This window comes from Pleurodeles waltl, chromosome 9 (assembly GCF_031143425.1).
Source record: "Pleurodeles waltl isolate 20211129_DDA chromosome 9, aPleWal1.hap1.20221129, whole genome shotgun sequence".
In the NCBI taxonomy this organism is placed as follows: domain Eukaryota; kingdom Metazoa; phylum Chordata; class Amphibia; order Caudata; family Salamandridae; genus Pleurodeles; species Pleurodeles waltl.
Window position 1 is genome coordinate 992676290 of NC_090448.1, and position 27440 is coordinate 992703729.

Consider the following 27440-nt stretch of genomic DNA (forward strand, 5'->3'; position numbering starts at 1 on the left):
ACGCCTCCGCCCGCCTCATCCTCAACATACCCCGCAACAGCCACATCTCCGCCCACCTGAGACACCTGCACTGGCTTCCCGTCAACAAAAGAATCACCTTCCGACTCCTCACCCACGCACACAAAGCCCTCCACAATAAGGGACCCGAATACCTCAACCGCCGCCTCAGTTTCTGCACACCCACCCATCATCTTCGCTCCGCCAACCTCGCTCTCGCCGCCGTCCCTCGCATCCGCCGCACCACGGCGGGTGGGAGGTCCTTCTCCTACCTGGCGGCCAAGACATGGAATTCCCTCCCCACCAACCTCAGGACCACCCAGGACCACTCCGCATTCTGGAGACTACTCAAGACCTGGCTCTTCGAGCAACAGTAACCCCTTCCCCCTAGCGCCTTGAGACCCGCACGGGTGAGTAGCGCGCTTTATAAATGTTTATGATTTGATTTGATTTGATTTGATTTGATTTGATTTGATTTGATTTGAGGGAGAAAAAGCCAACATCTACAACTCATGATTCTTAGTGGGGAAATGTGCTCATCCCGAACTTCTAAAAGTCCATAGTTTGTGGTACCGCATATTAAGCCAGGACACTCTGTGCTCCAGTTTAAGTGCCACAAGAGCAAGGAATCATACCCAGTTCCATGTTTCAGTGCACAATCTTCTCCCTGAATGGCCATTTGGTTCGGTCCTTACAACCAAGTACTTACTATTCTGGGTCACGGTCACTGAGGCAATCCACACACAGGTCCTGAAAAAAACTCTTTCACACACATAGGGAACAGTGATTCTGTACCCCACACACAATCACCACTACCAGCATACTGGAGCAAATTCAGCATTCTGGACAATTCACCCCTGCCACAGGATCTACATGGAACCTGCCCTCCTGAGACAAACTGAGACCCGAAACATTTAGAAATGATAGCAATTAACGCCAAAATGGAAGAGCCAAGCAGTCAATTTCTTTTCATATACATATTCAAATGCTTAGCATAAGAGGTGAGCACGTCTCAGGACAAAGCAATTATTCATACATTGAGACCTTCAGCACCTGAATGGAGCACACACAACACAAAAAGTATACTATATGAACTGAAATAAGCACAGTGACATGTCCAGCAAAGGTTGTCTGCACATGCATATTAATATTAAGATATCTCACACATGATATGAGCATGTACATTGAGATTTTCAGCACATGTGGTGAGCACACATTTAATGAGATGCCAAGCATCTGAGATTATCATCCAATGCGCTGGGCACTAAGGGCCTGATTCAGAGTTTTTGCTGATGGGGTTACTCCGTCACAAACGCAACAGATATCCCATTCGCCATTTTACGATTCCATTATATTCTGTGGACACTGTAATACGGCAGACGGGATATCTGTCACGGCTGTGATGGCGTAACCCCTCTGCCAAATTCTAAATCAGGCCCTAAGTGAGGTGAGCATTCACACAGTGTGATGTTAGCACAGGGGTGCGATAGGTACAGCATATGAAGTGAACACAAGTGCCGTAAGGCATCTAGACCATGATCAGAGCTTGCACACTTTGAGATGCTCAGAGGAGCATGATGAGATGTCCAGCACAAACACATACCGTCCAATGAGCTCTACAGAACATCAGATGAACATTCATTCACAATGAGGTGTCAAGCATGTGAGCCTAGGATCCAATGACCTGTACACTAAATGAGTTGAGCATGCACACAGATGTTACGTACAAGAGGTGAACATGTACACAATGAGTCTAGCACATAAGGTGAGCATCCAGTAAGATCTCCATCATGATGTGTGCACATGTGCCATAAGATATCTGGAATATGATGACAGCTCACAGACAGTAAGATGCTCAGCACATGGCTGTGCATGCACACTATGAGATGCTCAGCACATGAGGTTACCATCCAAACAGGTATACAGAACATCCGGTGAGCATTCGCACACATTGAGGTGTTCAGCACATGCGGCTAGCATCCAATGGGATGTACACCACACAGGTGAGTATACACACATAACGAGATGCCCAGCACACAAGGTGAGCATTCAATACGATTTGTAGCCCATGACGAGAGAATACATCCAAAGTGATGTCCAGCCCAGTTACATATCTCAGTATATAGTGACAATACATTGTAGGGCACTACATGACCAGTGCTAGATCATGGATCATTACAGCGTCTTTAAAGGAGGGGACCACAGTCCTTCTTTTTTGTAATTTAAGGCACTTTCATCCTTTAAAAACAAATAAATCGTTATTTACCTTTAATGCTGTAATTTTAAAAGTAGAGTGGGGGAAGTAGTGTACACGCGCACACCAAGATCTATTCAGTACAGACAGTCAGTATACAGTAAGATGCACAAACGCATAGGTAGACAGACAGAGAGATGCACAAGATGAGTCATTGAATTCATACCATTTCTCCGCTTCCTGTAAATCCTGGTGGACATTGTTAGTGCTGTGCTCGTTGACATTGAAGGTGCGGACCCTGGGATACTCTTCTCTCCCACCGGCAGCTTCCAGCATCTTCCTCTGGTAGGCATTTTGAGCTGCCTGCTTGTAGTACTGCCTACTGGATGCAATTTCCATCTTCACATGCCCTAGTGCCTCCACGAAGAAGCGCTCCACTTCCTTCCGCTCCTCCAGAACGTTCCGTGCTAGTTTCTTCACTCGGTTCATCTCCCGATCTTTCATTTCAAGCATTTTTTGGAGTTTCTCCAGCTCCACCTGGCCTGCTTGGTTCTGCACTAGGGCCTTTTCCTGGGTCTTCTGGATCTCACCCTTGAACTCCCTGCTCATGTGCGACAGAGCAGTCTCCAGGCTCTCCACTTTCCTCTGAAGCTCCATCAACTTTGCCTTCTGCTGCGTCGACTGGGCAATCTTTTCTTGAACCAAAAGGTCACTTGTTTCCTAGACATAAAACCAGACACAATTTAAATTCAACAGATATCCTGAAAGGCATGTTTGTGCTACCTCATACCTGGATCTACATTAAATTTTCACCATCTTTATTTTACCTTGATCGCAGCGGAGGAACTCAGGTGAAAATTCCCAAATGTAACAAATACTCTTTCCATACCCATTCCAGCCCTCCATTTGTTCCAACTGTCACTAATGGCTATCCAGACCCCTGTCCAGAGCTGTCAGACGGTGACTCTCTGAAACAAGAAGTGGTACTTTGATAGCCTGAATTAGCAACAAGGTTCAATGATAGAATGTGACAGGCACATAATCACTATGGGCTCTTAATTTATGGTTCCTCATTAGGACATCTTCAATTTGAATTCACTCCCAAAAGCGCCAATGACAAATGGAAGGTGATGAAGCTAAGAAAATGACTACATTTTGTATGTAAAGCTTTTCCAGTCTGCTTTACAAATCCTGTATCAGCCTCAGTCTGTGAATCCACAGGGTAATGCCTGGTGAAAAACAGCCAACCAAGTGAGTGCTCTGCAGATCTCCACATGAGGAAAGTTTATGATTACAGTAGTGCTTATACCGAATCTGCTACTAAGATCACCAAGTGCATCAAGAAGCTACTTCATACCAGAAGGTTTAGCACTAAATCAACCACCAGGAAACTGACTCTAGAGAAAATGCCACCATACTTTCTCATGTTAGTATAAATTAGAATATTAAATAACTTCATAGGTAATGACACCACTTGGTCCTTGTACAGCAGTTGACATCACAAGAAGTTTCAACTGTGAAACAGACAAACGGAGATAAATATAAATCTAATGCAATTACCTACAACTCTCACTGAATCAGATAAAAAGTATCCATGTTTCTCTTATGTGGGTACATGGCAGGCCTTGCCTTACAGTTGCCTGGCTGGCTAGCAGTGGAGTGTTGTACAGGGGCAGGCCTCAGTGGGGATACGAGAAAGGATGGTAGAGAGGGAGGAAGTAGTGTTAGAGGTGAAAAGGCAGCCTATTTAATGCAGTGTTTGTTGAATAGGTGAGCTTTTGATTTCTTCCTGAATTATAGAAGGGTTGATGCTGTTCTGATGTCGGAGGGGATGTTGTTCTAAATTCTTGGGACATATGCTGACAAGGCTTGTTTTCTTCTTTCTGCAGTGTTTTATCTTGAATCTGGTGATTTGTGAACCCCTCGTCTGGCAGTGATATCCAGATATGTTTTAGTTTGTTAGCTAGGTAGACAGGCGTCTTGGAGTAGGGGGCCTTTTTAAGTGATGCGGATGACCTTGAAGATGGTCTAGGCTTGCAGAGGAAGGCAGTGTTGATCGTTTAACACAAGGGTGAATTGGTCAGATTTCTTCACCCCTTTGATGAGTCGTGTTGCTACATAAAGAATGAATTTCAGTAGTTTGAGGGTGCTCTCTAGGAACCCTTTGAGCAGGATGTTGTCTCCGTCTAGGTGAGAGAGAACTAGGCTTGAACTGTTGTTCTGAAGTCTTTTCTGGGAGCAAAGGTTTCATTTTTTCAAGAGAGAGCTGGAACTAGACTACATTGGTCTTCTTGGCAATGTGTTCTCTAAATGAGAGGTTTGAGTTGAGGGTGAAACTAAGGGACATGGCAAATTCAGTTAGGGTGTGAAGCACATTAGGTTTAAGTTGGCGAGCCATTGCTGAATCAGAGAATGTTTGGCCGTGTTGGCAAACAGGAGGAGTTTGACATCTGTGGAGTTTATCAACAGGTAGTTTGCTGACATTCAGAATTGGATGTGTCTGACGCAGACTTTGAACATCTTTATGTTATTGTTTGAGGAAACGTTGCGGTAAGGTTGGGTTTCATTTACATGGCGGTGGAAGGTAATTTTGCTATCTACAAAGACATATAAAGATTCAAAATGAGGGGTGATAGAACTGAGGCCTGGGAGACTCTGTAGCTGATGGAGAGAGTTCTGGATCTAGTAGTTCTTATCTGAACGAGTTGCTGTTATTTGATGAGGTAGGATGTGAATAATTGTAGGACTGTGCAAGTGAAGGCCATGCACGTTTTGAGGGTGTGAATCAATGCTGGATGTATGAAGGTGACAAAAGCTGCAGAGAGGTTGAGCTGGACCAAGAGGCAAGGGTCCTGTTTTGCATTGAGGCAGAGAGCATCATCCACTACTTGGAGAGTGGCAGCTTCAATACTGCAGCATGGTCTAAACCCCGAATGATAGTCTTTGAGTCGTTTATTCTTGCTAATGTGCTTCTGAAGCTGAGTGGTGACTGTCTTCAGAATGATTGTTCTAGAAATTGGGAGGTGGGTAATAGGACATAAGTTAGCAAGGTCGCCTGAATATAGCGTGTTTTTTTTTCTGCAGGATGAGGAACTGTTCAGTTTTGAGGCTGTCTGGAAATTGCCCTAGGCCAGCAAGAGGTTGACTATGTGGAGAATGCGCGTGAGATCTCCTTGCTGAGACTTCATGATGGGGACTTAATGTTCAGCATATTGGAGAGGTGTGAGGAGATAGTTTGGAAGGATGACCAGTTAGCTGTGTGGCAGCTGGGTATAGGTGATGAATTTCTCCATGAATAAGAGGGAATAGTGCTACATCTGGTAACAAAGTGTGGGATAGCCCGTTCTGAGATGGAGTTGCCACACTGTTTAATGGCCTTAAAGACGGCTTTGTTTCTGTTGACAGCTCCGTTGATTTTGGTGTTGCAGTATGTGGCTGTTAGAAATGGGGGCAACCTATTCCCAGAAGGCAGCCTATGGGCATCGGGGGACTGACTATGACCCTTCCTCTGGGTCATCTTCCCACCCCACTCTAGGGATATCAGGGCCATAGGGCAAAATAAGTCCTGCCCGTGGGCTGGTGTCACCCTACACACCTGGCCGGTGTACTGCTCTAGGGAGACAAGCCTTTCCACCATCATGGTATGGCTAGCCCACTATCCCTCAGAGCAGTGACTGGGACCCCATTCACTGTCACCTGGTGGAAGTGACGACTCCCACCCTTAGGGATCACCAACTCACTCTCTGAGTCCACCTCCCACCTAAGGGATATCATGGCATGGTCCATGACCTGCCCTTGGGACTACCGCCACCTAAGGCCACATTGGTCACCCCTGTAGGGGGGCCACTAGTGGGGGGTTTCTTAGGACAGACAGAATCCCCTTGCTTGTCTCCTAACTGAGAATACTCAAAGCACCAGGGTTGTTGAAAATGGGGTACCATGGGCCAGAACCTGTCAGAAGGGACATGGGACCCTTTTTATCCCCCCTTATCCTGGGACATGTCTGTGTCTCCCTTGACCTCCCCCTCCTTTCTTTTGGGGACCCTGCCCACCCTTGGCTGAGTCTCTCACATACACCTTCTTGTGGACCCCTGGTACTCACCCAGCGGTCTGCCTTCATAACAAGCTTCCTGGGGTCAGTCCACTTACTATCAGTCAAGTGCTGGTGCAGCTCTGCAAAACACAGACTAGAACAAGTGTTCTCATACAATTAAGTTGTACAGCCCCTGACGATCTGTGACATTACTGCCCTTCACTCAACCACCTAGTGCCCTGCAAAAATAATCCAGCAATTCTAACCAGGTCAAGGAATGCGTTTTCTTACTCCCTCTAAACTTATATCTGTACTGGTCAGGAGTGAGACCATACCTGGTGAAAAGGGCCTCCTTCATGTCAGAATAGGTGAGGTTGTACCCCTTACCCAAAGCTAACAATGTGTCCCTCCCCTCCTCTGTGAAGTGGTTCCACAATCCTGCTTCCCAATTCTTCTCAGGGACCCCATTCATGTGGCTTGATGCCTCATGTCTCTCAAACCACCTCTGAATGTCATCTCCCTTCTTGTACTCCCTTCCTAAATTCTTGGGAACGTGTACTATCCTCTCTGAGTGCACTGAGGTATTGTTGTGACCATCAATGCTGGATCTGCTCTTCTGATCCAGCTCCTTCACTCTGAGCTCATGGTCTAAAAGCATCTTCCTTTCCTCCATGGCTCATCTCTCCCTTTTGTCCTCCATCCTTTCCAACTCTATCTGATGTCTCCTAATTTCCCTGCTGTCCTCCAGCTCTTCTGGGGTCGAACCCTTGGAAACACTACCGCTGCCTGTCCCAGAGGGTATCCCCACCGGCAGCTCCTGCACACTCAGCACACCTGCCCTTGGATTTCGCTCCACAGTCTCCCCATTTGGATCCTCAGTATGCCCACTGGCCGTTCTCGCTGCTACATAGGCCCTCAGCGCCTTTTGTAGCTCCTCCTTCTTGGTGAGCCCTCTAACGTGGACTTTGAGGCTTTTGCAAACTGACTTCAGTTCCTTCACGGTGTAGGTTTCCAACCTATCCTCCTCAAAAAACAAATCCAGGGTTGTAACTGATGAGGCTCTTGACTGAGACATGATGTAGTAGGAAGTTCAACTTGAACTCAGGACCAAGAAATAGATCAAAGGGAAAAAAATACCAAACCAACAAAATGTATGTTGTATGTAGTGGTCTGCGATATGGTAGTAGTGTACACCAATCTCTGTAGGTCAAGTGCAAATGCTAGTCCAATCATCACCGCTGACAACCAATGTTAGAAATGGGGCCTCTAGTTGGCAGTCAGTTTGCACTATGTCCAAGTAGGGACTCTCACTCTATTCAGGATAAGGGAGATACCCAGCTTAGATAACCCCTGCTCACACCCTTGGTAGCTTGGTATGAGCAGTCAGGCTTATATCATTAGCAATGCGTAAAGCATTTGCACATGACACACAGTAATACAGTGAAATGAATACAAAAGGACACCACACCAGTTTTTGAAAAATAGCCAATATTTATCTGTGTAAAACAAGACAAAAACAAGAAAAATCCAACATACAGTAATAAAGATATGAACTTTGCAAGAATTAACTTAAAAATACAGTTCCTTCCATCTGGGGCTATCACGGCATCTTGAACAACAAATCTAACAGTTGAAGGCCACCAACGCAACGTGCATTCTGGGGAGGTACATCCATGCTCTGATCAGGCAGATCTAACAGTTCAGGCCAGCTGCAGCGTCGCAGGCCAGCTATGGTGTAGGGAAGAGCTACAGACAGTATCTTGGAAATGCAGGGCGTCATAATCCTCGCAATGAGATCTGGAGCGAGGCGTCGCTGGCATCGCAGGCGTCGGTTCCGGAGGTCGGTGTGGGGGGTCATCGGGCCCTGGAAGTCACACGCATTTCAGATCAAACTCCGGACTGATGACGAAGTCAGGAGCACAGGCGCGGATGGCATTTGGGCTGTGGTGCGAAGCAGGACGATGCAACGTGTGGTGCCCACAGGTCATGGTGCAGGCAGCGTCCTGTGGCATCGGTGTGACCAGGGCTGCGGTGTGAAGTGGGGCGGTGCCACATGCGTTGTCTGCAGGTCACGGTGCAAGCAGCAGCATCGTCCTTGCTGAAGCTCTGTCATCGGTAGGCCCAAGACGGCGGTGCGGTGTGGGACGGGCTTCGTGCAGCGCCCACGGGTCACGGTGCAGACAGGGGCATCTGTTGACAATGCTGCAGTCGATGGCGCTGGCATCGGTGGGCAGGGGCTGCGTTGTGTACCTCACGAGCAGTGTCCACAGGCCACAATGCAGGCAGCGGTGTCGGTGTCAGCGTGGAGCAGCGGCGTTGGGGATGCCAAGGCTGTGGTATGAGCAAGGCGATGCAGAGTGCGGGCCCACAGTTCACGGTGCAAGCAGTGGCTTGGTGACGGCATCAGGTGGTGGTGCTGGTGAGACCAGGGTTGCGGTGCGACATGGGGCATGGCTCCGTGTGGCGTCTTCAGTTTTTCTTCTGTTGCAGCACAAAACAGACAGTTCCCAGTGCTGTAGGCAGATGAAGCTGAAGTCTTTGATATCCCTGAGACTTTCAACAGGAGGCAAGTTCTACAAGCTTTTGGAGAAACTTCACAAGCAGGATACCCAGTAAAGTCCAGCCTTTGCCCGCTTCAAGGCAGAAGTAGCAATTGCAGGCCAACCCAGCAAAGCACACACAACAAAAGGGCAGTACTCCTCCTTCAGCTCCTCTCCTTGGCAGAGATTCCTCTTGATCCTGAGTTGTTTTAAATGTCTGGTGTTTTGGGTCCACTACATATACCCAGTTCTGCCTTTGACGTAGGCAAACTTCAAAGGAAAGTCTCTGTTGTTAACAAGATCCTGCCTTGCCCAGGCCTGGCCCCAGACACACACCAGGGGGTCGGAGACTGCATTGTGTGAGGCCAGGCACAGCCCTTTCAGGTGTAAGTGACCACTCCTCCCTCCACTCTAGCCCAGATGGCCCATCAGGATATGCAGGCTGCACTGCAGCTCCCTTTGTGTCACTCTCTAGAGGAGATTCACAAACAGCCCAACTGTCAGTCTGACCCACACGTAGAATACACAAGCAGGCAGAGGCACAGAATGGTTAAGCAAGAAAATGCTCACTTTCTATAAGTGGCATTTTCAAACTGACAATCTAACAACCAACTTTACAAAAGATGTATGTTTAAATTGTGAGTCCAGAGACCCCAAACTCCATATTTCTATCTGCTCTCAAAGAGAATCTGCACTTTAAGGACATTTAAAGGCAGCACCCATGTTAACCTATGAGAGAGATAGGCTTTGCAACAGTGAAAACCGAATTTGGCAGTATTTCAATGTTAGCCCATGTAAAGCACATCAGTACATGTCCCACCTTTAACATACACTGCACCATGCCCGTGGGGCTGCCTACGACCTTAGGGGTGCCTCACATGTGTAAAAAGGGAACGTTTGGGCCTGGCAAGTGGGTACACTTGCCAGGGGTCGAATTGGCAGTTTAAAACTGCACACAGACACTGCAGTGGCTGGTCTGAGACATCTTCACAGGGCTACTCATGTGGGTGGCACAATAAGGGCTGCAGGCCTACTAGTAGCATTTGAATTACAGGTCCTGGGCACACATAGTGCACTTTGCTAGGGACTTGTTAGTAAATCAAATATGTCAATCATGGATAAACCAATTATCAATACAATTTACATAGGGGGCACTTGCACGTTAGCACTGATCCGCAGTGGTAAAGTGCACAGAGTGCTGTCAGAAGGGTAAGGTCCTCCTGGCATTTTGATCTTTTCCATTTCCTCTCCTGTCTTCATATGGCATGCTACTTTTTGTATGTTTTTGGGCATGCTATGATGCTGACACCTTAGGTTTGGAGGCATTAAGATTCAGAGCAGGATATCGTTCTAAGTGATTCTTGAATGGTCTTGAGAATGTTGAGATGTTGAGAAGAGTGTTGACATCTGTTGAGGGCTCGAAGTGTAAGGTAGGTTGATTAGTTCTTCTTTGAGTTCTTCTAAATTGAAAGAGTGAAAGGTAACCTTCTCCCTTTTCTGCTGCCCTTCATACTGAGAGTGACGTGTACAATGGTGATAGAGCGGTAAGATGATTAGTCCAGTCTAGGAGTATGGGGGTCTTGCAGTGGATGCAGAGAGGATGAGGTCCAGCGTGTCACTTTTGGAGTGAATAGACTTCGTGATGTGGTCTTTATTTCTAAGGTATTGAGTAGAGTCGAGGTCTTCCTTCATCTTTTTGGTGTTGGAGTTGCAGGGCAGAATAAAGTCTCTGACAAAGGCAAGGTGGAAATGTTATCTGGAGGCAGGGCAGATGAGGTATGATATTTCTTCTACGAAGTGGTTGTGGTCTGTGTATGAAGTGAAAGGAGGTTGATTTGCAGGCTGAGAGAGGGAAGTGGCAGGTGATGGTATGTGAAGCATGCATATCTTTTGCATGATTGACTGGGACATTGTTTTGAATATTCATACTAGGAAATGCATGTTCTTTGAGTCTAGATGAGAACGTTGTGTAAAGCATGGTACTGTCTCACTAACTGATCTCTGAATGAAAGACCTCGTTCTTTCTTGAGGAATCACATTAGGAGATGGATGTGTTTTGCTTGAGATTGGATGAGCACATTGTCTAAAACATGGTCGTGTCTCGTTGACTGTCCCTTGCAAAAACAACTGGACTCCTCCTTGAGGAATCACATTAAGAGATGCATGCAGTTTGCTTGAGTCTGGACAAGGGCAGTGTGTAAATCACAGTCCTGTCCCAATGACTGGAGGTTCAATGCCAAAGGGTATTCAGTTAAAGCATAAAAACACATTATGAATTCTCATACTACACCTTTTCATGCAACAGTGCTGCTCTCTCTTCTTTTAGCTTTGTGTTGGCTTTCTTTAGTTCCTCTGCTTCTGCCATGTGGTAGGAAAGAGCCTCGCAGAGACGAACGTTTTCTTTGAACACTGCCCGTCCTCGTTCATCCAGCTGCCTTCAGGGAGGAAAACATAGATTACCAGGGACTGTTAAGGGAAGGCCAAAAGAGTTAGCCGAACCTAGCCAGCACACCCAGTGACTTTATGAGGACATGCATAGATGAAGATGTGACACCCTAGTGGCACAAAAACCCATGAGTACCGTGTAAGGGATGGGGAACAGAGGCAAAGTAAACCCTGTGTCACCTCAGTGTCTCTTTAAGAAAACCAAATGGGGAAACTTGATAGCCAGATAAATCATAAGGGACATTTTAGGAACTGTAAGGAAGTAACCCACTGGAAGATTAGATACCCACAGAAGGCATACTAATCACCACAAGTACCATGGACTCTCTAGGCATAACCAACAAAGGTGATGTGAAATTGAGCAAAGAAGGAACTTAAGGGGCAGAATGATTCAAATTATTCATGGCCGTTAGTGATTTGAGCAAGGAGGTGCCTCTCCCAGGATAATACAGGTAGCACAGGTTATGAGGGAGCATGCAATTAAATGGATTACTCCGAAGAGAAACAGAGCCCCTTTTAGGCTGTAGTAAATAAAGGAGGAAGGCACCCTTCTAGGGGAACGTGTGATGTCATAAAAACTACTATGCCATACAAAGCAGGACCTATCCCACTAGAGAACACTGAAGGTGAGGCCTTGAAAAAGCCGAGAAAATACATCCTCTTTGGGAACCTGCAGAGGTACTTTAAAAGCCATTGGACCCAAGAAATTGAATCCACATCTAGTGTAGGACCCATCCAGAATGTGGAATAGAAAGACGGAGATTAATCCTTTGGGGAACACAGAAGAATATTTCATGACTTTGGGACTAGAGAAGAGACACATTCCCCGGGGGAGCAACGTGATCATGGATGCATTAACAGGGGAGACACAAGTCTTAGAAAGTAGAAAGGCTGCAGAGATACAAGTCACTCATCTTCAGTGACTCTTATACTGGTCGTCTTTATCCCCTTCTCCATACTCATGGGACTCTTGTTGCGCTAGCCCAGTAATAGTACCTTCTCTGCACAGCATAGACCTGTTTCTTTAAAATCCTTAAACCCAGGCTCATTCACTGTCCTGTCTGTACCCTGGTCCTGCTCCCATTTATGTCTGCTGATTTTCCGGGCTCCAGTCCCATTGTCCACCAATATTGGAGAACAGCAACACAGATAAAAAGCTGGGCTTACTAGGCAAGCAGTACAGAGAGTCACTAGGGGCCACTGGTACAAAAGTCACTGCAGTGAGTAGCCACCCCATCTGCTAGACAGAGTACAAGGATCCTGAATGATGCTGGGGAAGCAGCCTGTGTCCTGGCGCAAAGGCCTGGATGAAGAAGGTTCTTTAGTATGAGTCAGCTCCAATGCATGATGTTTTCAAAGCATGTGTGGAGTTGCTCACTCCAGCAGCCATACCGATGATGATTAGAGGGATCGAGGCACTGAAAATTCAACACTCTTTCCATGCCTGGGGCTAACAATAAGACAAAATGCACATGAGACTGGGCCACCCAACATTCAAGGGTAGGCTTTGGCAGTGAGCGTGAAACTACTGTGCCATGCATTAGTCCAAAGCTTTGAAATTGTTGGCCTACAGCATGAACTGGGAGCGGTTGACCAAGGAAACCCTGTGAAAACTGTGAAAAACAAGGCTTTCTCTGCAAAGTGGATGGCTGCTTGAATGCAAAGAGAACCACTGGGACATTAGGAGCCCACCACCATATGTGAGAGTAGGGAATGGGTGTCAGCAGGGTAATACATACACCTTAGTTTTAAGTTTAAAAAAGAACAGACCTAAGCTGTGCAGAGGTCTAGGGTCCAATGTCTAGCAACCTGGATATTCCATGAGTGAGGAGAAAAGGGGGAACTGGATATGCCAGAACATCTGAGGGACTAAGGTTAGTACTTAATTTGAGCCAGTGGTTTCCAGTGCTCGGCACAGCACTTAATTGACAACACCGGCACTTATGACACCTACCACATGGTGGCGCTGTTTGTGTAATTTAGTGATGAGGAGAACAACAGTTGTTTATTAATTCAATAAACATTAAAAGAAACTAATAACTGCCACCCAAGGCATATGTACAGCTTTGGGGACTTGAACAGCCTGAATTGTCACACTTTTAGCAGTGTGATGGTTAGCAGTTGTGTAGGTACTGTCATTGGCAGTACTGGTATAAGCTATGGGAGGTGCAAGCTGAGGTGGCCTCCAGGCAAGGGCCCTGGAACTTACTGTTTTTTTAAAGTTTTTTTTTTACTAATTGAGCAATGACTAGGGTCATTGTCTCACGGGAGCACCGAGACAACGTAAAGCTGGGAGAATGCTGAACAGGAAGTGCCGCAAAGGCACAGCTAGAGGCACACAAAGAGAATGAAAAAACAGTGTTTTGAGAGACAGTAAACAATAAACCAATGTACCAAAAAAGCAGGTGAAAATCCGTGAGAGAGACAGAAAAACGTATATGAGAGATGGAGACAGAAGGGAGGCAGTGGAGGTTAGGAGGGGGTATAGGGACAAGAGCAAGGAAAGGAGAGGGCGAAGCCAGAGTCTCAAGACAGGGTGGTGGCCGACAGAGCGGCGTGGGCTAGAGCAGCAAGGACAGAGAAAATGGGCAAGATCGAAGACAGAATGCAGAGCATTAGAAGCGGGAGAGTTAAAAACAAAGAGGAGGGCAGAGGCTGAAGAGAATGAGGGGATGCTTAACTTACCACACAATACCGGTCTGTCAGGAACTTTACATCACAACGTATTTAACGAGAGGGCTGGTATAAACTCACAGCAGAAAAAGTACATTTTTTTGACAGAAGATGAGAAGTATAAATGGTCGAAAGTTCTGTAAGAGGGTCTCACAGAACAATGGACAAAGAGAGAGAAGCGCGAAGAATGGGTGAATCTGTGTGCCAGTGGAGGAGGAGAGAGCGCCGCGCGAGCCGCAGAGGAGGGGTGGCGCTTCTTACAGAATAGCCTCATTGTGGGCCTGCTCAGCCAGCATCGCGGTCCTCTTCTCTGCCTCTTTCTCCAGCCGTTGCTGAAAGAAGAGGGTGATTGTGATGAGTGACAGATCGGAGAGCACTGAGGTTCATAACAGTGATGGCTCGAGAGAGCCTGTGGTTGCAGCAAAGGATCTTCCATTGCACAATGCGTAAAGGCGCAACCCGTCCAGTGACGTAATACGACTACATACGGAGTCCCATCTAAGAAGGTGCCCCTCTTCAGGTTTACGTAGCGGATTATAGTGGTACAGGGAAATATCATTTTTTCCACACGCAGTCCAGTGCTCTTCTGACTGATCACACATCCCTTTTTAAGCATCATGAGCACACCCTTAAAATGTATCATGTTCGATGTCTTTTGCGATAGTGTCTCATTCACCAACCTCCCATGTCAGCTGGGTAGTGGGGCTGCCCTGCGTTGTCCTATGCTACCCCTGACACTGCCGCCCTCCCACTGACATAAGGGGCTGTGAAGGAAATTGCAGGGGAGAAAGGAAGTAGGGCGCAGAGAGCAGTGTTTACTGCTTGTAGTTTACATTACTTGCCCTCCCCTAATTCCCTCTGCAATGAATGGAAGGAAGGTGAGAGGCCAAGGTTAGGACAAGGAGCCAACCGTGTGATGTCAGTCGAGTACAAAGGGTGATTGAAGTCATTTCTGCCACCTTGGTCATTTTGGTAAACCACTCTTCTAAATTCTGACTTTCATGGGACCCAACACATGCAAGGCCTAGTTTATCAAATTCTGACTTTCAAGAGACCTCACTCACTCAGGGCCTACCTGTGAGGTAGCCCCTGTAAGTGTGATTTTATGGGTCTTTCAGAATTTTGTGTTACGCCACTGCTGGTGTTCTGGTAACGTGTACAGTGCATGATATAAGATCTGGAAAGCGTTTCTGTTCTAATACAAACAATTAAAGCAGTTAGCAAATAAAATCTCCTGTTGGGTTCAATTAGGTTCAATGTGATGGGGCAGCTCCCTGCTCCATTTAAACTATAAAAAGTACTGTATGTATCTGTTTTTGCAATTTAGGGTGCAGGATAACCCTAAAAACGTACTCGCCAAAAGATACCCCAATAGCATGCCCACGGGTGGGTGGATCAGGGGCAGTGTTAAATCTTAATTTCATGAAGCAATATGTCCCAAGAAAAGATACAAATCAACATATTGATAATATAGCTAATTAATTAAGGATAGACTCAATAAAAGAGTTCTAGGCCAGAATTAGAAACAATATAAATATTTATTACAAGAATTCAAAAGTGCAGACGCATAAAGTCATTGCCATGAAGGCTTTTAGTAACAGGACAACTGAGAAAAATAAGCAAAATCAAAAATATTCTATGTTCCAAATGAGCACCAAAACCAGTAAGAAATTGGGCAGCATCTCTAGTAGCAGGGGAAAGTCATCTGGCTCACCCCCAAATTTGATAGTTTATATAGGAAATCTTCTCATAGAACATAAAAGAAACGTCAGATTAATTACGGTGTAGCAAAAAAATACATTTCCAGTAAATCATAATGTAATTTTTAAGGGCATCATCATACTGCCTTCCCACCTAAGCACTATCCTACTACATGAATATTGATCCAGTCCGTCTATGCTTGTATCATGTGGAGATGTTGGAAAAACTAGTTACAAAACATCAGTGAACCTCTGTGAATGAACGCAGTACTGTGAGCAGGCGGAAATCATCTTGAAGAGAAGTTGCATTACTGAGCCCATGCTAGATAGTCTTCTTCATGAACAGTGCCAGTCGTAAACAAAACATGACTTTCTTGGCTACATGCAGCAGAAATAATAAACAGTGCATGAGCAAGGTGAGACAACCATCCTGAACGAGATGGTGACGAGAACTAGCTGCAGACTAGTTAGCATAGGCCAAGAAAATGCAGTTGAACAGTCCATATCAAATTTGTTTCAAAGGTGGTAGCATCATACACGTACACATATGTGAACCTGATTGCAGATTACTATTCTGCACATTGTTAATCATGCACAATTACTAGTAAGCACATAAAGCCTTTTACGCAATTCTTCTTCCCTCTGATCACTCTTTCCGTCTTAGTGTCAGAAGGACATCACCTGTGCCATGGACCTGCTCTTCTGCATTTGAAAGTTACGTCCTTTATGCTGTGTTTTGGCAGAAATGTGTGTCTTCCCAGTTTTTCATTATATTGTTTTTGCCATTGTGGATTTATTCATGTTATGTTGGGTACGAATGCATAATTACAACTCAACTACAACCCCAAGTATTTCTCCTAAGAACTTTGGGCAGCTCTGCCCAGAGCACACCATGCCCGGGACGAATGTCACGTGTGAATGGTGCGTGGTGGGTGCGTGTGTTCTTTTCAAGTGTTCAGCCTAACTTAGGGTGGCCTGGCGTTGTAGGGCAGAGTTTAAGACACACCACACTCTGCCCTTTCAAGTCTTTTAGATAGCACATGTTTTTCAAGGACCACACAAGCATTAATCTAGGGCAATACTTTTTCAAAAGGGTTTTAAGGCCAAACCTGGACAGCGAAGTCAGATTGGATTGTGTCTAACGATAATGTTATTTAGTGCCTCATGTAATGCTTGCACCTCTAGGTGAGTCATGCAGCAGAGATATACAGTGTCACATTGCTTGATCGTCATACAGAATGAGTACATTGCCTACACCCACTGGCAGAGGAAAGAAGCAATCACAAACCATGATCCAAATGTACCTTCTCCTCAAAGAACTTGTGCTCCATCCATGCCAAAGACTCCTTGTGCTCCCTGTTGGCTTCTCTCATGCTTTCCTTTATCTGGGATTTAAAGAGAGTTGCTTAGTTTATGGGATCAAGGTAGCTGGCATAATGAGAGGAACACCCCACACAGGGCCTATGCCATAGTGCATGAACCATATCATAGGAGAGGGATTGTACTGCAGTCCAGGGCCAGAACCACAGTGCAAGGACTATTGAACCGAGCCTGTGCCATATCACATTGCAGGGACTGCCACACAATGCAGGGCAGAAAACATCTGTCTTTAGACCATACAAGAGCGCAAAGACTGTACCACAGGGCATTGGCTGTACCAAGGCGTAGGATAGATAGTCCAATGCAGGGACCATGACACTGTGCAGGGACCGTATCACAGTGCTTTAGTACTGGACCAGTTTCGCAGTACAGCTTGTACTGCAGTGCAGGGATACTGCCACAAACCAGGGAGAGTTGCACAGTGCAAGATCATGTGAAATACTGGCCTAAGCATACACAAACTAGGCTCTCTCAAGTACTGAAAACATGTAAAAGGTGTTAATAAGGAAAAACTGAGGGAGAACAGGCCTGCGACGTGCCTGCAGAGGTAGGAGGTTACCCTGCAGAGGTAGGTGTCATTAGGAGTGATCCATCTGCAAGTAGGTATTAAGATGGATTAATGACGGTCGGTGACAGGAGTGGGTAGGAAAGCTGTATTGTGGTTTAAAACACAAGCTAACACAAAGCAAATATTAAGAAGTAATGCTATGAAGGGGAAGAGAAGCAACCCAGGCACTGGAAAAGAGATGAAGGGAAAGAAAAAACCTCTGGAGTAATGAACGCCTTTGAAGAGAGTGGAAATAGGAGGGATCCACGTCTTGTATGAGAGTTACAAGGAAAGAACAAGAACTGAGGAGCAGTTCAGGACTTGGCAGAGACTTTAGGGAAAAAACGAAGAGCTGTGTAGTATGTCTTGGAACAGAGCTCACAGGAAATAACAAAAGCTCAGGAGCAATGAAAGTCTTGGAAGAGAGAATAGGGGGCAGATAAAGAGCAGACGAGCAAGGTGGCGTGGGAGGAGTGAGAGTGTTGGAGAACTCAACTTTCAAATTATCAAAGTCGTAACTAACATGAACATTTCACTTAAATATATTTGACCAGATGGCTATTTGACATGGTCCCACTTAAAACTTAAAGTTAACAAAATTATTTTAAATGATGATCATTAAATAGCTATAAGGAAGAAGCAAACAGAAAGTGATGGAGGAGAAATGCATAGCTTGGAAAAGAATGCAGAGGCATGAAGACAGTTCCCTGAAGGTGGTGGTGTATTGCAGGTCTTGAAGAGGTCTGAGAGTGCAGGGATGGTGCAGTCTCCAGGAATCAAACGCCTGAGTGCAGGGAGACAGCAGGCCCGAGAGTAGAGATCTGAAGGTGGAGGTTTAATGCAGGCACCTGAGAGTAGGGCTCTGTGGGTTGAAGGACATTGTTGGCCCTGGTGAAAGTGACAACATTGTGCAGACCCTCGAAAGAAAATGTTGAGGGTGGAGTGATAGAACTTGCATTGAAGAGCTGAAACCGAAGATTAGAGTTAAAGCGCAGGCTTCAGATAGTACAAGTCTGAGAGCAGAGGGATGGTTCAGGCCTTGGAGAGTAGAGGGTTGAGAGTGAAGGGATCAATGAGGTCTAGCTGTGGACAGATCTGACGTTAGAGGGATAGAGATGGCCTCTGAAAGCAGAAATGTGAGAGCACATGGGTACTGCAGGCCTGTAAGAGATGTTAGCTGAAGGTAGAGGTGTATTTCAGGCCTCAGAGATTAGAGGAATGAGAGTGAACAAATGGTGCAGGCTAGAAGAGAGGAGGTCAAATATTAGAAGGATAGGCTATGCCTTGGAAATGGTGAGGTAGAGCAGTCTCATAAGCAGGAGATAAGTGACATGTGGGCCCAGGAAGATGAGATAATAGAGAAAACACTCACATCATCCAATTCTTTTTCCATTTCAGTTTTCCTCTTCCGGAATTCTTTAATCACTTTCATTTCACCCTGAATTAGGCGCATTTCATCAACTTTTTTATTAAACTTCTCCTCCAGGTTGTTGAGTTGTTCAGAGTATTTTTCCACCTGCAGATATTAAGTTTCAACACATAGCAACTAAAAGGCGAGGTCTGAATATTCACCCACCTGTGTCAATCTCTCATTATGCACATCTGAAGACTGTGTATAGATTGCAAGCACATGTGCATTTTAATAATTGCTTTAAAGCATGATACGTAAGAAAAGGAGAATATCTTCCAAGAGACTCCATTGGTGAGACAGCCCACACAACACAGTAGCAAATATAATATGTTCCTTATGCCATGGAATATCAAGGGTGGGTACGTAGAGCTGGATATCTATGGATGAGTAGGTAGAGTTGATATATAAGGCTTCATATGTAGGGTTAGATGTCTAGCATGGAATATGTGTATTTATATATCTTCAATAGATTATGTGCAGCGCATGATTGGGCATCTAGGATTAAACATATGGTTGGATATACAAAAGGTGGATATATAAGATTGAAAATTTTGGATTATGAATTTAGTGTTGAATAACTAGAGTTGAACCTGTAGGGGTTTCATATTTAGGGGTGAAAGCATTGGGTTGAATATTCATGGACCATTATGTAGAATTGCAGATTTAGGGGTGAACAGGCAGGGTTGGATTTGTAATTTTGAATATTTAGGGATAGATATACAGGATTAAAGATATAGGTTTGACTATCTATAGTTGAATATGCAAGGTTAAATATCTGGGTAGAATATGTAAGGCTGGCAGAGTAGTGATGAATTAATATGTTAGGTGTGTTGCTTTCAACATGTAACACTTAACATATAAGGTGGGTTTGGTAGAGCCTGATTGCCTGTTATCTATGCCTCTAAGGTTGGGTAAGAGTTGTAGGGGTTGATCAATAGGTTTAGCATTCAACTTTGGCGATTGCAACTATTCATACATTTGAACTTCCTAATGTCCAGACAGTATGCTCTGACCATAACTGACCAGCCTAAAAATTCTTGCTCTTGTAGGTGATTAACAAGAGCAAACCGCAACTCACTCAGCCATTCAAACCTGTCCCAACAGTAGCTGAGAAGGAACATTAAAAACTCACCCTGTTTCACCTAAGGAGTATGTGCCATAGTGTCTTTGTGTGCTTGCCAGGTCCTTTGCAGAACCTTTGCTCAGCTAATTAAAAAGATCAGTTGTTAGAGACTTTAGTGATGAGTTGTTAGCATTGACCAAATGTCAGAATATTAACAAATAGAACAGGACAAATTACCTTCCTGGTGATTCGGTGATTCTGGTACGCATATTCCTGCCACATAAAGGGTTGTAAAAGCCTCTCCAAAAGATGTTTTCATTTAGAAACTTGAAGAAGGCCCTGTGCATTCACCTTAATCCTCATGCACAGACCTTTCCGCAGTCTATGCAACCAGACCTCAGCCCTGGCTAGAGGTTGAGAACTCACATAAACTGTTCCAGGTAACAACCTGTGAGTCTGTGGAATATCAAGGCCACAATCGGGGTGAGTGTACCTGCAGATATGCTGCAGGTACAGATATATAAGTAGTAAATGCCCCTCTGGTGCTATTGTGTGCGGTAGCAGACATAATTAGATCAAAGAATCAAGGAACACATCAGCAAGAGATCCAACAATGCCTGGTATCAGCTTTTTGTTTTACTGGAGCAAATCAAACCATTCCTCCCAGGAAGCCTCAACCGACCTGGTGGGCTGACTCTCTACTTGATATACATTATATGGCCACTGGAACGTTTCTACATTGTTACTATGTGTGAAATCGTCTCCAGCGTTCCTATCACTGCTAGCTCGCACCTATTCAGGCTCACACACTAAGTAATTGAACTGAGTACTCATAACAGGTATGAATAACTCATGCATATACAGTGACCAGGATGTAATATTCCTTCATCTGAAAGGCCAGCTCAACTCAGTTGCGCCGGCTGCCACTTAAGTATGGCAGCATATCACCAATAAGAGCGTGTGTTCTGAATTAGGCGGGTTTTCTATCACATGGTATTTTTGAACTGTGTGCTTCCTCTAGATCATTTCTTTGGTGCTTCTGGTATATAAAATTGTTATTGGCCTTGTGTGTATGGTGGATGTGTAAAATTGGTCGTGTAGGGTTGGATGCACTGAGTTGGGCATGCAGTGATCGCCATGTTTTCTAGGGGTGGATATGTAGTATTGTACACACTGCAGGGCAGGATGATTACAGTGATGAATGGACTGTTGTCTAAGCAGCATATTGGTGGTTTAAGTGTGTATAATAAGCTTGGGTGGATATGGATCTAGTGAGTACATGGATATCTAGGCTTATGTAGATGAATGGAAAATACATTTTTATAGCACTTTCTCATAAAACTTCTCAAGACACTTGAGAGCTTACTGCCTGCATTCAATCTCATCAAGAAGGCTACTGAAACAATTGAGTTTTTATTCAGCTTGGTACACCTCACATCTCTTCGCGATTAAACACAGACCTGCCAACCTTGAAAATATTTTTATGTGAGAGTATGAGGAAGGGCCTTGGAAGAGTGGGGTCTAGAGAGGGGTGGGGCGTTCAGCCTATCACCGCCTCTCCAGCCCAGGCAAGGGTCTTGAATGTAGTGGCACCTAGAAGAGGTAGCCAAGCTTGGAGCCCAGCACAGCTGGAGGAAACACTCCTCATGAGCCAGAACCCCTGCTGGACATCAGCAGTGCGAAACCGCCATGCAAGAGCTCGAGATCCACTCTGTGCAGACATTTTCAGCTAATCTTGGACTCGCCCAGTGATATCACTTGCAAACTGTGTGACTAGAGCTGATACTGTGTTATACGCCTTACTCCTGCTTTAGACATATAACAAGAGGACGCACAGACCACTTTTAGGCAATGAGGAACTCTATTGGCTTCAGAGACGTTGTCCCTTCTTCTCAAACCTAGCCTTAACCAAAGTCCACTTGTTGAAGTTTGTGGATTAGTAGGTTAGAAGGTTTTCTTTGGGCTACGCCCAAATATTGGGTCTTTTTCATTTTCCAATTTAGTTTCAATTAGTTTTGGTTATATCTCCCAAATTAGTAGTTTTCATATCAGGTGGCATTAGAAAAATATTGTTATTGTTTGTATAGCTAATAAAACATGTTTATGAAAGCATACTATGTGTACAGCATGGATGCATGTGTAGGCTGCAACATGGACAGCTGTACTGTTGTTGTTGCATGACAGGTCATGTAGGGTAGTGTATGTAAAGATAAGTGTGTTTTGTTTTCTGGATGTGAAGCCTTTTACGTGCTAGGACTGCTGTGCATTCTATATGCGGAGAAACAGTTTTTGGGCCTTGTGTGTGTCCTTATGCAGTAGGGTTGTATCTGATACTCACCATCTTCTCATTCTCCTCATGTGCTTCTTTCTTTTGGGCCACCAGCTGCTGTTGTAGTTGCTCAATCTTTAAACAGATGTAAAAAGAGAATCAGTAAAGGGTGTGTTCTCATTCACATCATCACCTCGTTTCTGCTCATTCTGAAGTGGCCTGCTAGTGTTGAGTGCAGAAACTGAAATGGAGAATACCGTTTTCACCCAGTATAGAGTTGTATTTTGCGCGCAGTTCCGACTTTTGCACCATGCAATGGGCAAAGATCTGTGTGCGAAAGAAAAGTTGGTACCCCCTCCTTTGAACTGTTTTGTGCATGCAATTGACCTGGAAGAAACTCGGGGTCCAAAAATGTTGTGAATGAGTGTCATTTACGTGAAATAGGCACTAGGTGTGAAACCGGACTCAAACACAGCTGAGGTTTAATTTCAATCCTGGCATGGCTCTGATAATGAGGTGATAAGAGGTGCACTGCACAAGATAAGCCAGTCAGATCTACAAAACACTAAACAGTGAGGTTCATATCATGCATTGGAATGCAAGCACTCCATAGGAGGTGTTGCAGACAATAGCATGAGGTGAGAGACACATGCTCCCCTGGGGCCATTCTATGTCTACTCTATGTATAGTTTAATGAGCAATGACAACAGGTGCAACAAGCAGTAGTCTAAAATAAGAATAGCGCATCCCTGGCACAATGGCTGTGGGGTAGGTTTGTACTTGCTGGCATGGAATAACGTTGCAGGTTAGTGTGTTAAAGTAAAGTGATATTACAAGTGAGCTTAGTCTTTCCACTGTGAGGAATCATTGTCTGAGAGTATGAGCTACAACTAGACTTCTCTTTGTTGTACTCTCTTATTTGATAAATCACTCAATTTATTTATGTCAATTCTAAAACCTATTATTCCTATTAATAGTTAGCCCCTGAATCACATTTGCTGCCTTGTAGGTGGTGTATGATGTAGATGATGCCTTCAGGGGTAGGTGGTGTAAGTGGTTGTGTGCAGTGCAGGTGAGACAGGATGTAGAGTGCAGATAGTGTAGGCTATTTACGGGTTGGGCAGGATGTATGTGGTGCAGGGAATAAGTATGTTAGGTGCTGTGGGTTTAAGTGCTGTAATGTGTATATTGTGGTGTAGGTGATACACAGTTTAGATGGTGGTACATGGTTGGGGCAGTGGTGCACGTTGATGGTGTAGGAGTGGAATAGGTGGTGGAGGTGTTGGAGGATATTTTAATGGTGATATATGTTACAGACATTGATTCTCGGTTTGTCAAGTGTAGCGTTTCGTGGGCTCGGACATGTATGGTGGAAGATGTGATGTAATGTGTGAAGGCTGATGTAGGTGTTGCAGTATCTAATTGGCAGAGAAGGGATTAAGTGATGTAGGTGAGGGTGAACAGGTAAGGTTGCAGACGGTCTTATGGTGTATTTATTTGTGTAAACTCCTGGTGGTGCAGCTTGATTCAAGCTTAGGTTGCCACAACATTTAGGCAAAACAGAACGTATTGTTTGTTTAGTATCATTTATGAAGTACCATAACCTTATGAGCAGGGACGCTGGAATCATGCGATCATGCAGCCGCAGAGTTTTTTGCATAGTTATAGATTTGCCGCATTTTCCACATAATCCTTCATCTGCTGCATAATTTGCAGAGTTCAATAAAAAAGTTGTTTCTAGCTAAAAGGTTTTAAAAGTAACTAAAAACACAGCAACACGTTTTTCCTCGTAGTGGAAGGCCTTTTGCAAAGGTTGACTGGTCATCTTTCTCTTGCTTATTGCTAAATTTGAGCGTTAAACCGCTACTATTGAGGTGCAACCATGTCCAGACAGTGTTAACAAGTGTAACAAGCATTTGCAATACAGTAGGTCTTGCATTTGCTCGACGTAGAGCTGTTAGCGTCGTAAAGTCCTAACCAGACTTTTATTGCTACATAAATTGAAAATGAAAAGTAATACAGTTTTACATAAGAGAGCCAAATTAAAGAGCCACGCCATGAGCTGTAGGAGAACACAAAAGGAAACAGAAGTTCGCTCGCAGTCAAACGCATAGGCAATTATGCAGTTATCCATGTAACAGGGTAGATGTTATGGAAATCGCTCGACTACTGCCCAGCGAGATCGCGCTGCATACGAAATAAGAAAAAGTAGTCCAGAAACCATACTGAAAACATGGAGCCTCGTATGTTTTCAGTAGTTGGCCATTGCACTCGAGGAAAGCTAAACACCGAAAAAGGCATGACATGCATGCCTTTCACAAATAAAATCAAGTGATTTTTAAAAGGCAATCCCACGAACCAACAAAACTGATGGACGTGCGATGGGCGTGGTTAAAAGCCCACAGATAGATTACAGCTGGCTAGAGCACTTGCGCTCGACCCTAAAAATGACAAAATAGTGAAGTAATAGTATCACAAAACGTGCCACATTACATCACATGATTTGCCTCTTTATGCCGCTCAATTTCGTCAACCTTACTGCATAAGTTGTTCATCTTCTGCCTCATAATTCCAGTAGCCCTGCTTATGACAAATTGATTTACCTGTACTGAGTGCATTGTTAATGCCTAGACTGGCTACACTCCAGTGATGAGCTCTGACAAGATATATGTCAAGAGTTGCTCTATTCCAAGTAGAGATAAATGATCTCTAACTTGCTCATATGCTTACAACTATTTTCCTGGAATGGTCGTGGATTAACTCACATATTGGCTTTGTGTAGAAAGAATTGGCCCAAATCTTGTGCCTAGCAGTCTGAAAGCATACAATGAGCATGCTGGTTGATTATTCATTTATTTTATTGTGAATTCTCTCCAACTAAATTGAAAACATCACAGGGTTCCTTTCTTATTTTGCACAAGATGGAAGTGAGTTAGGGTAAAGCAAAGATTCTGATGTGGGTGGTGTGGAGTGCGGGACTATAGGATTTAGACTATAGATGGTGTGATGTAGGGTTAGGATGCTGGCGACTGTATTGTGAGCTGAAGGGGGTTGTGTATACATTAGTAGAGCTGGTGCAGGCATTACTATAGGTGGATCTGTAGGATGCTAGTGTGTGGTATTTGGTGCAAAATATAGATGGTGCTGTAGAAGGGGGTGTGTAGATAATTATGTGGGGTGTGGGGGGTGGCATGGGATATAGGTAATGGTGTAGGACATAGGTAATGCTGAAGGTAGTGGTGCAGGCTGAGATTTTTGGGTGTAAGTGGGACAGAAATAGGGCATCTGAAGTGATGTGGGTGGTAGAGTGTGCAGTGTGGAGAATGTGGACGATGTGTAGTTGGTATTGTGGAGATGGTTATGTAAAGCGAACTATGTGAAGCCTATGTGGTTGGGAGGATGTTTGTGTGGAAGATGTAAGGACAGCTCTGGCATTCGACCAATTAGATTTGCCATCTGGGGACTAACAGGGATTCTTAAAAGTTAGCATAGGCATCAACCCTAAACTGTCCTCCTGCCTCTGCATGTTTCTGCAAACCAGTAAGGTAAGTGTCAACACTCTGCTTTGAATTACAAATACTAATGGTCCCACAACAAATTTGCTTATTGTTCTCCAAATATGGAAATGTCTATGTCACATTTTTTTGTTTAGATATTTTTATTGAAATGTCATTTGACAACTATAACTCTTCAGACACAACAATCTTTATTTTAACGCTTATTTGAATGTACAGTCTCCAGTGCTTTAACCTGAATGTATCCTCCTTTGAAACCTATGCTTGCATTGAGTAAAAGATTTGATAACCCCTCACCAAGAATAGGTTTGACACCATTCTAAACCCTCCCTCCACTTTTCGAAAGGACCTTCCGAAAGGGCAGGTGTAAAGTCTGAATACAGGGGAGTTGGGTGTAGGGTGAGGGGAAAGAGGTCATTGCTTGGCAATTGCTACCCTGTCCATGTCAGTAATACTGTAGAGTCTGGGGTGCTAAGGTGTACATTAGAAGGTCACTGTTTTTTTTACGTAGCCAAATTATTTACCCGGTTGGTCTGTCTACTATTGCATAGTCCATGTGGATCGACCTTTTCTCTGATTCAGTTTTGGAGCATTCTAATAGTGTTCACAGCAGTGGGACATCACAGTACATTTTTAGATCTGGCTACACCATGCCAAGTCTTTCCAGTGCTTCTTCAGAAGACTGGTGGGGATCTTTTGGCAGAGATGTTTCCAGACAAAATAATTTCTCAGTTTCTGCATTTGTACAAGGAATGCTTCTTTCTCTCTATTGGTAGTGCCTGAAAAAATATAGTAGCCTTGGCAAGATGCTCATCTTAACAGCGTTTATTCAGTCTATCCACAAGATAAGGAGAGAGGACCATCTCATCAAATCCTATTTAGTAATGTCAGGCACAGGGACATAATTTGCTTTGAGGAGATCTTTGACATTCAGGATTATCTTGACTCCTAGATTTTTAAGATAACGCCAAGTCCACCAAAATGGGAAACTTACTTCAAGGTCTACAGCTTCTCCTGGTGTTAGTACCGGACTGAGTATATCAGTTGGATCCAGATTTATTTCATAACTCACCACCACCTTGAAGGCTGTTTATAGTAGAATCACTTCTGAGAGGGAGTCCCCTGGTTCACTCAATATAAGCAGAATGACATAAATACATATGCAACAAACTTTATACCTTTAATGCCCTTGGATCTTCGAATGTTACTGACTAGTAGTTCAAAGCTGAGTGCAAATAACAGGGGTAATGGTGTCTGGCTAGTCTCCATCTCCAACCCTGAGGGGTGGGACGGTGCTCCAGTTACACTGATCCCGTCATTGGGGCATTCATAATTTGCTGTAACTATTAGCTCAAACCTGGGGCCTTTGCACACTCACGTTAAGGTTTGATGCAGAAATGTCCAACCCACCCTGGCGAAGGCCTTCTCAGTGCCAAAGGATACAAGAATAGCTGGTATATTTTTCTTATTCAACTTTTTGACCAGGTTGATAATGGATCATATATTGTGGGTCTGCTGTCTGCCACCCCACAAACCCACTTTGATCTGCTTGTATAAAATTTAGCAAAACCTTCTCCAGTTATTTGGTTAGGATTTTAGACTAAATCTTTGCATCCAGGTTAAGAGCTATTTAGCAGTAGAAAGAGTATCACTTGTGATTTCACCTTTGTTTG

General features: G+C 44.6%; 1 protein-coding gene across 4 annotated transcripts in view; it reads right to left on the reverse strand.

The window, feature by feature from the left end:
* Nucleotides 1-27440, reverse strand: part of BBOF1 (basal body orientation factor 1) — a 107421-nt gene that overhangs the window by 10234 nt on the left and 69747 nt on the right. For 2 of the 4 annotated variants that reach the window (XM_069208506.1, XM_069208505.1), the window contains exons 3-8: nucleotides 22322-22387; nucleotides 18882-19025; nucleotides 16887-16967; nucleotides 14144-14214; nucleotides 11055-11199; nucleotides 2418-2911 (exon numbers count right to left, since the gene is read on the reverse strand). In XM_069208506.1, the coding sequence (XP_069064607.1) occupies nucleotides 2418-2911; nucleotides 11055-11199; nucleotides 14144-14214; nucleotides 16887-16967; nucleotides 18882-19025; nucleotides 22322-22387 (1001 nt within the window). The remainder of the gene's footprint in view (nucleotides 1-2417; nucleotides 2912-11054; nucleotides 11200-14143; nucleotides 14215-16886; nucleotides 16968-18881; nucleotides 19026-22321; nucleotides 22388-27440) is intronic. The other 2 variants (XM_069208507.1, XM_069208508.1) reach the window with 2 other exon arrangements.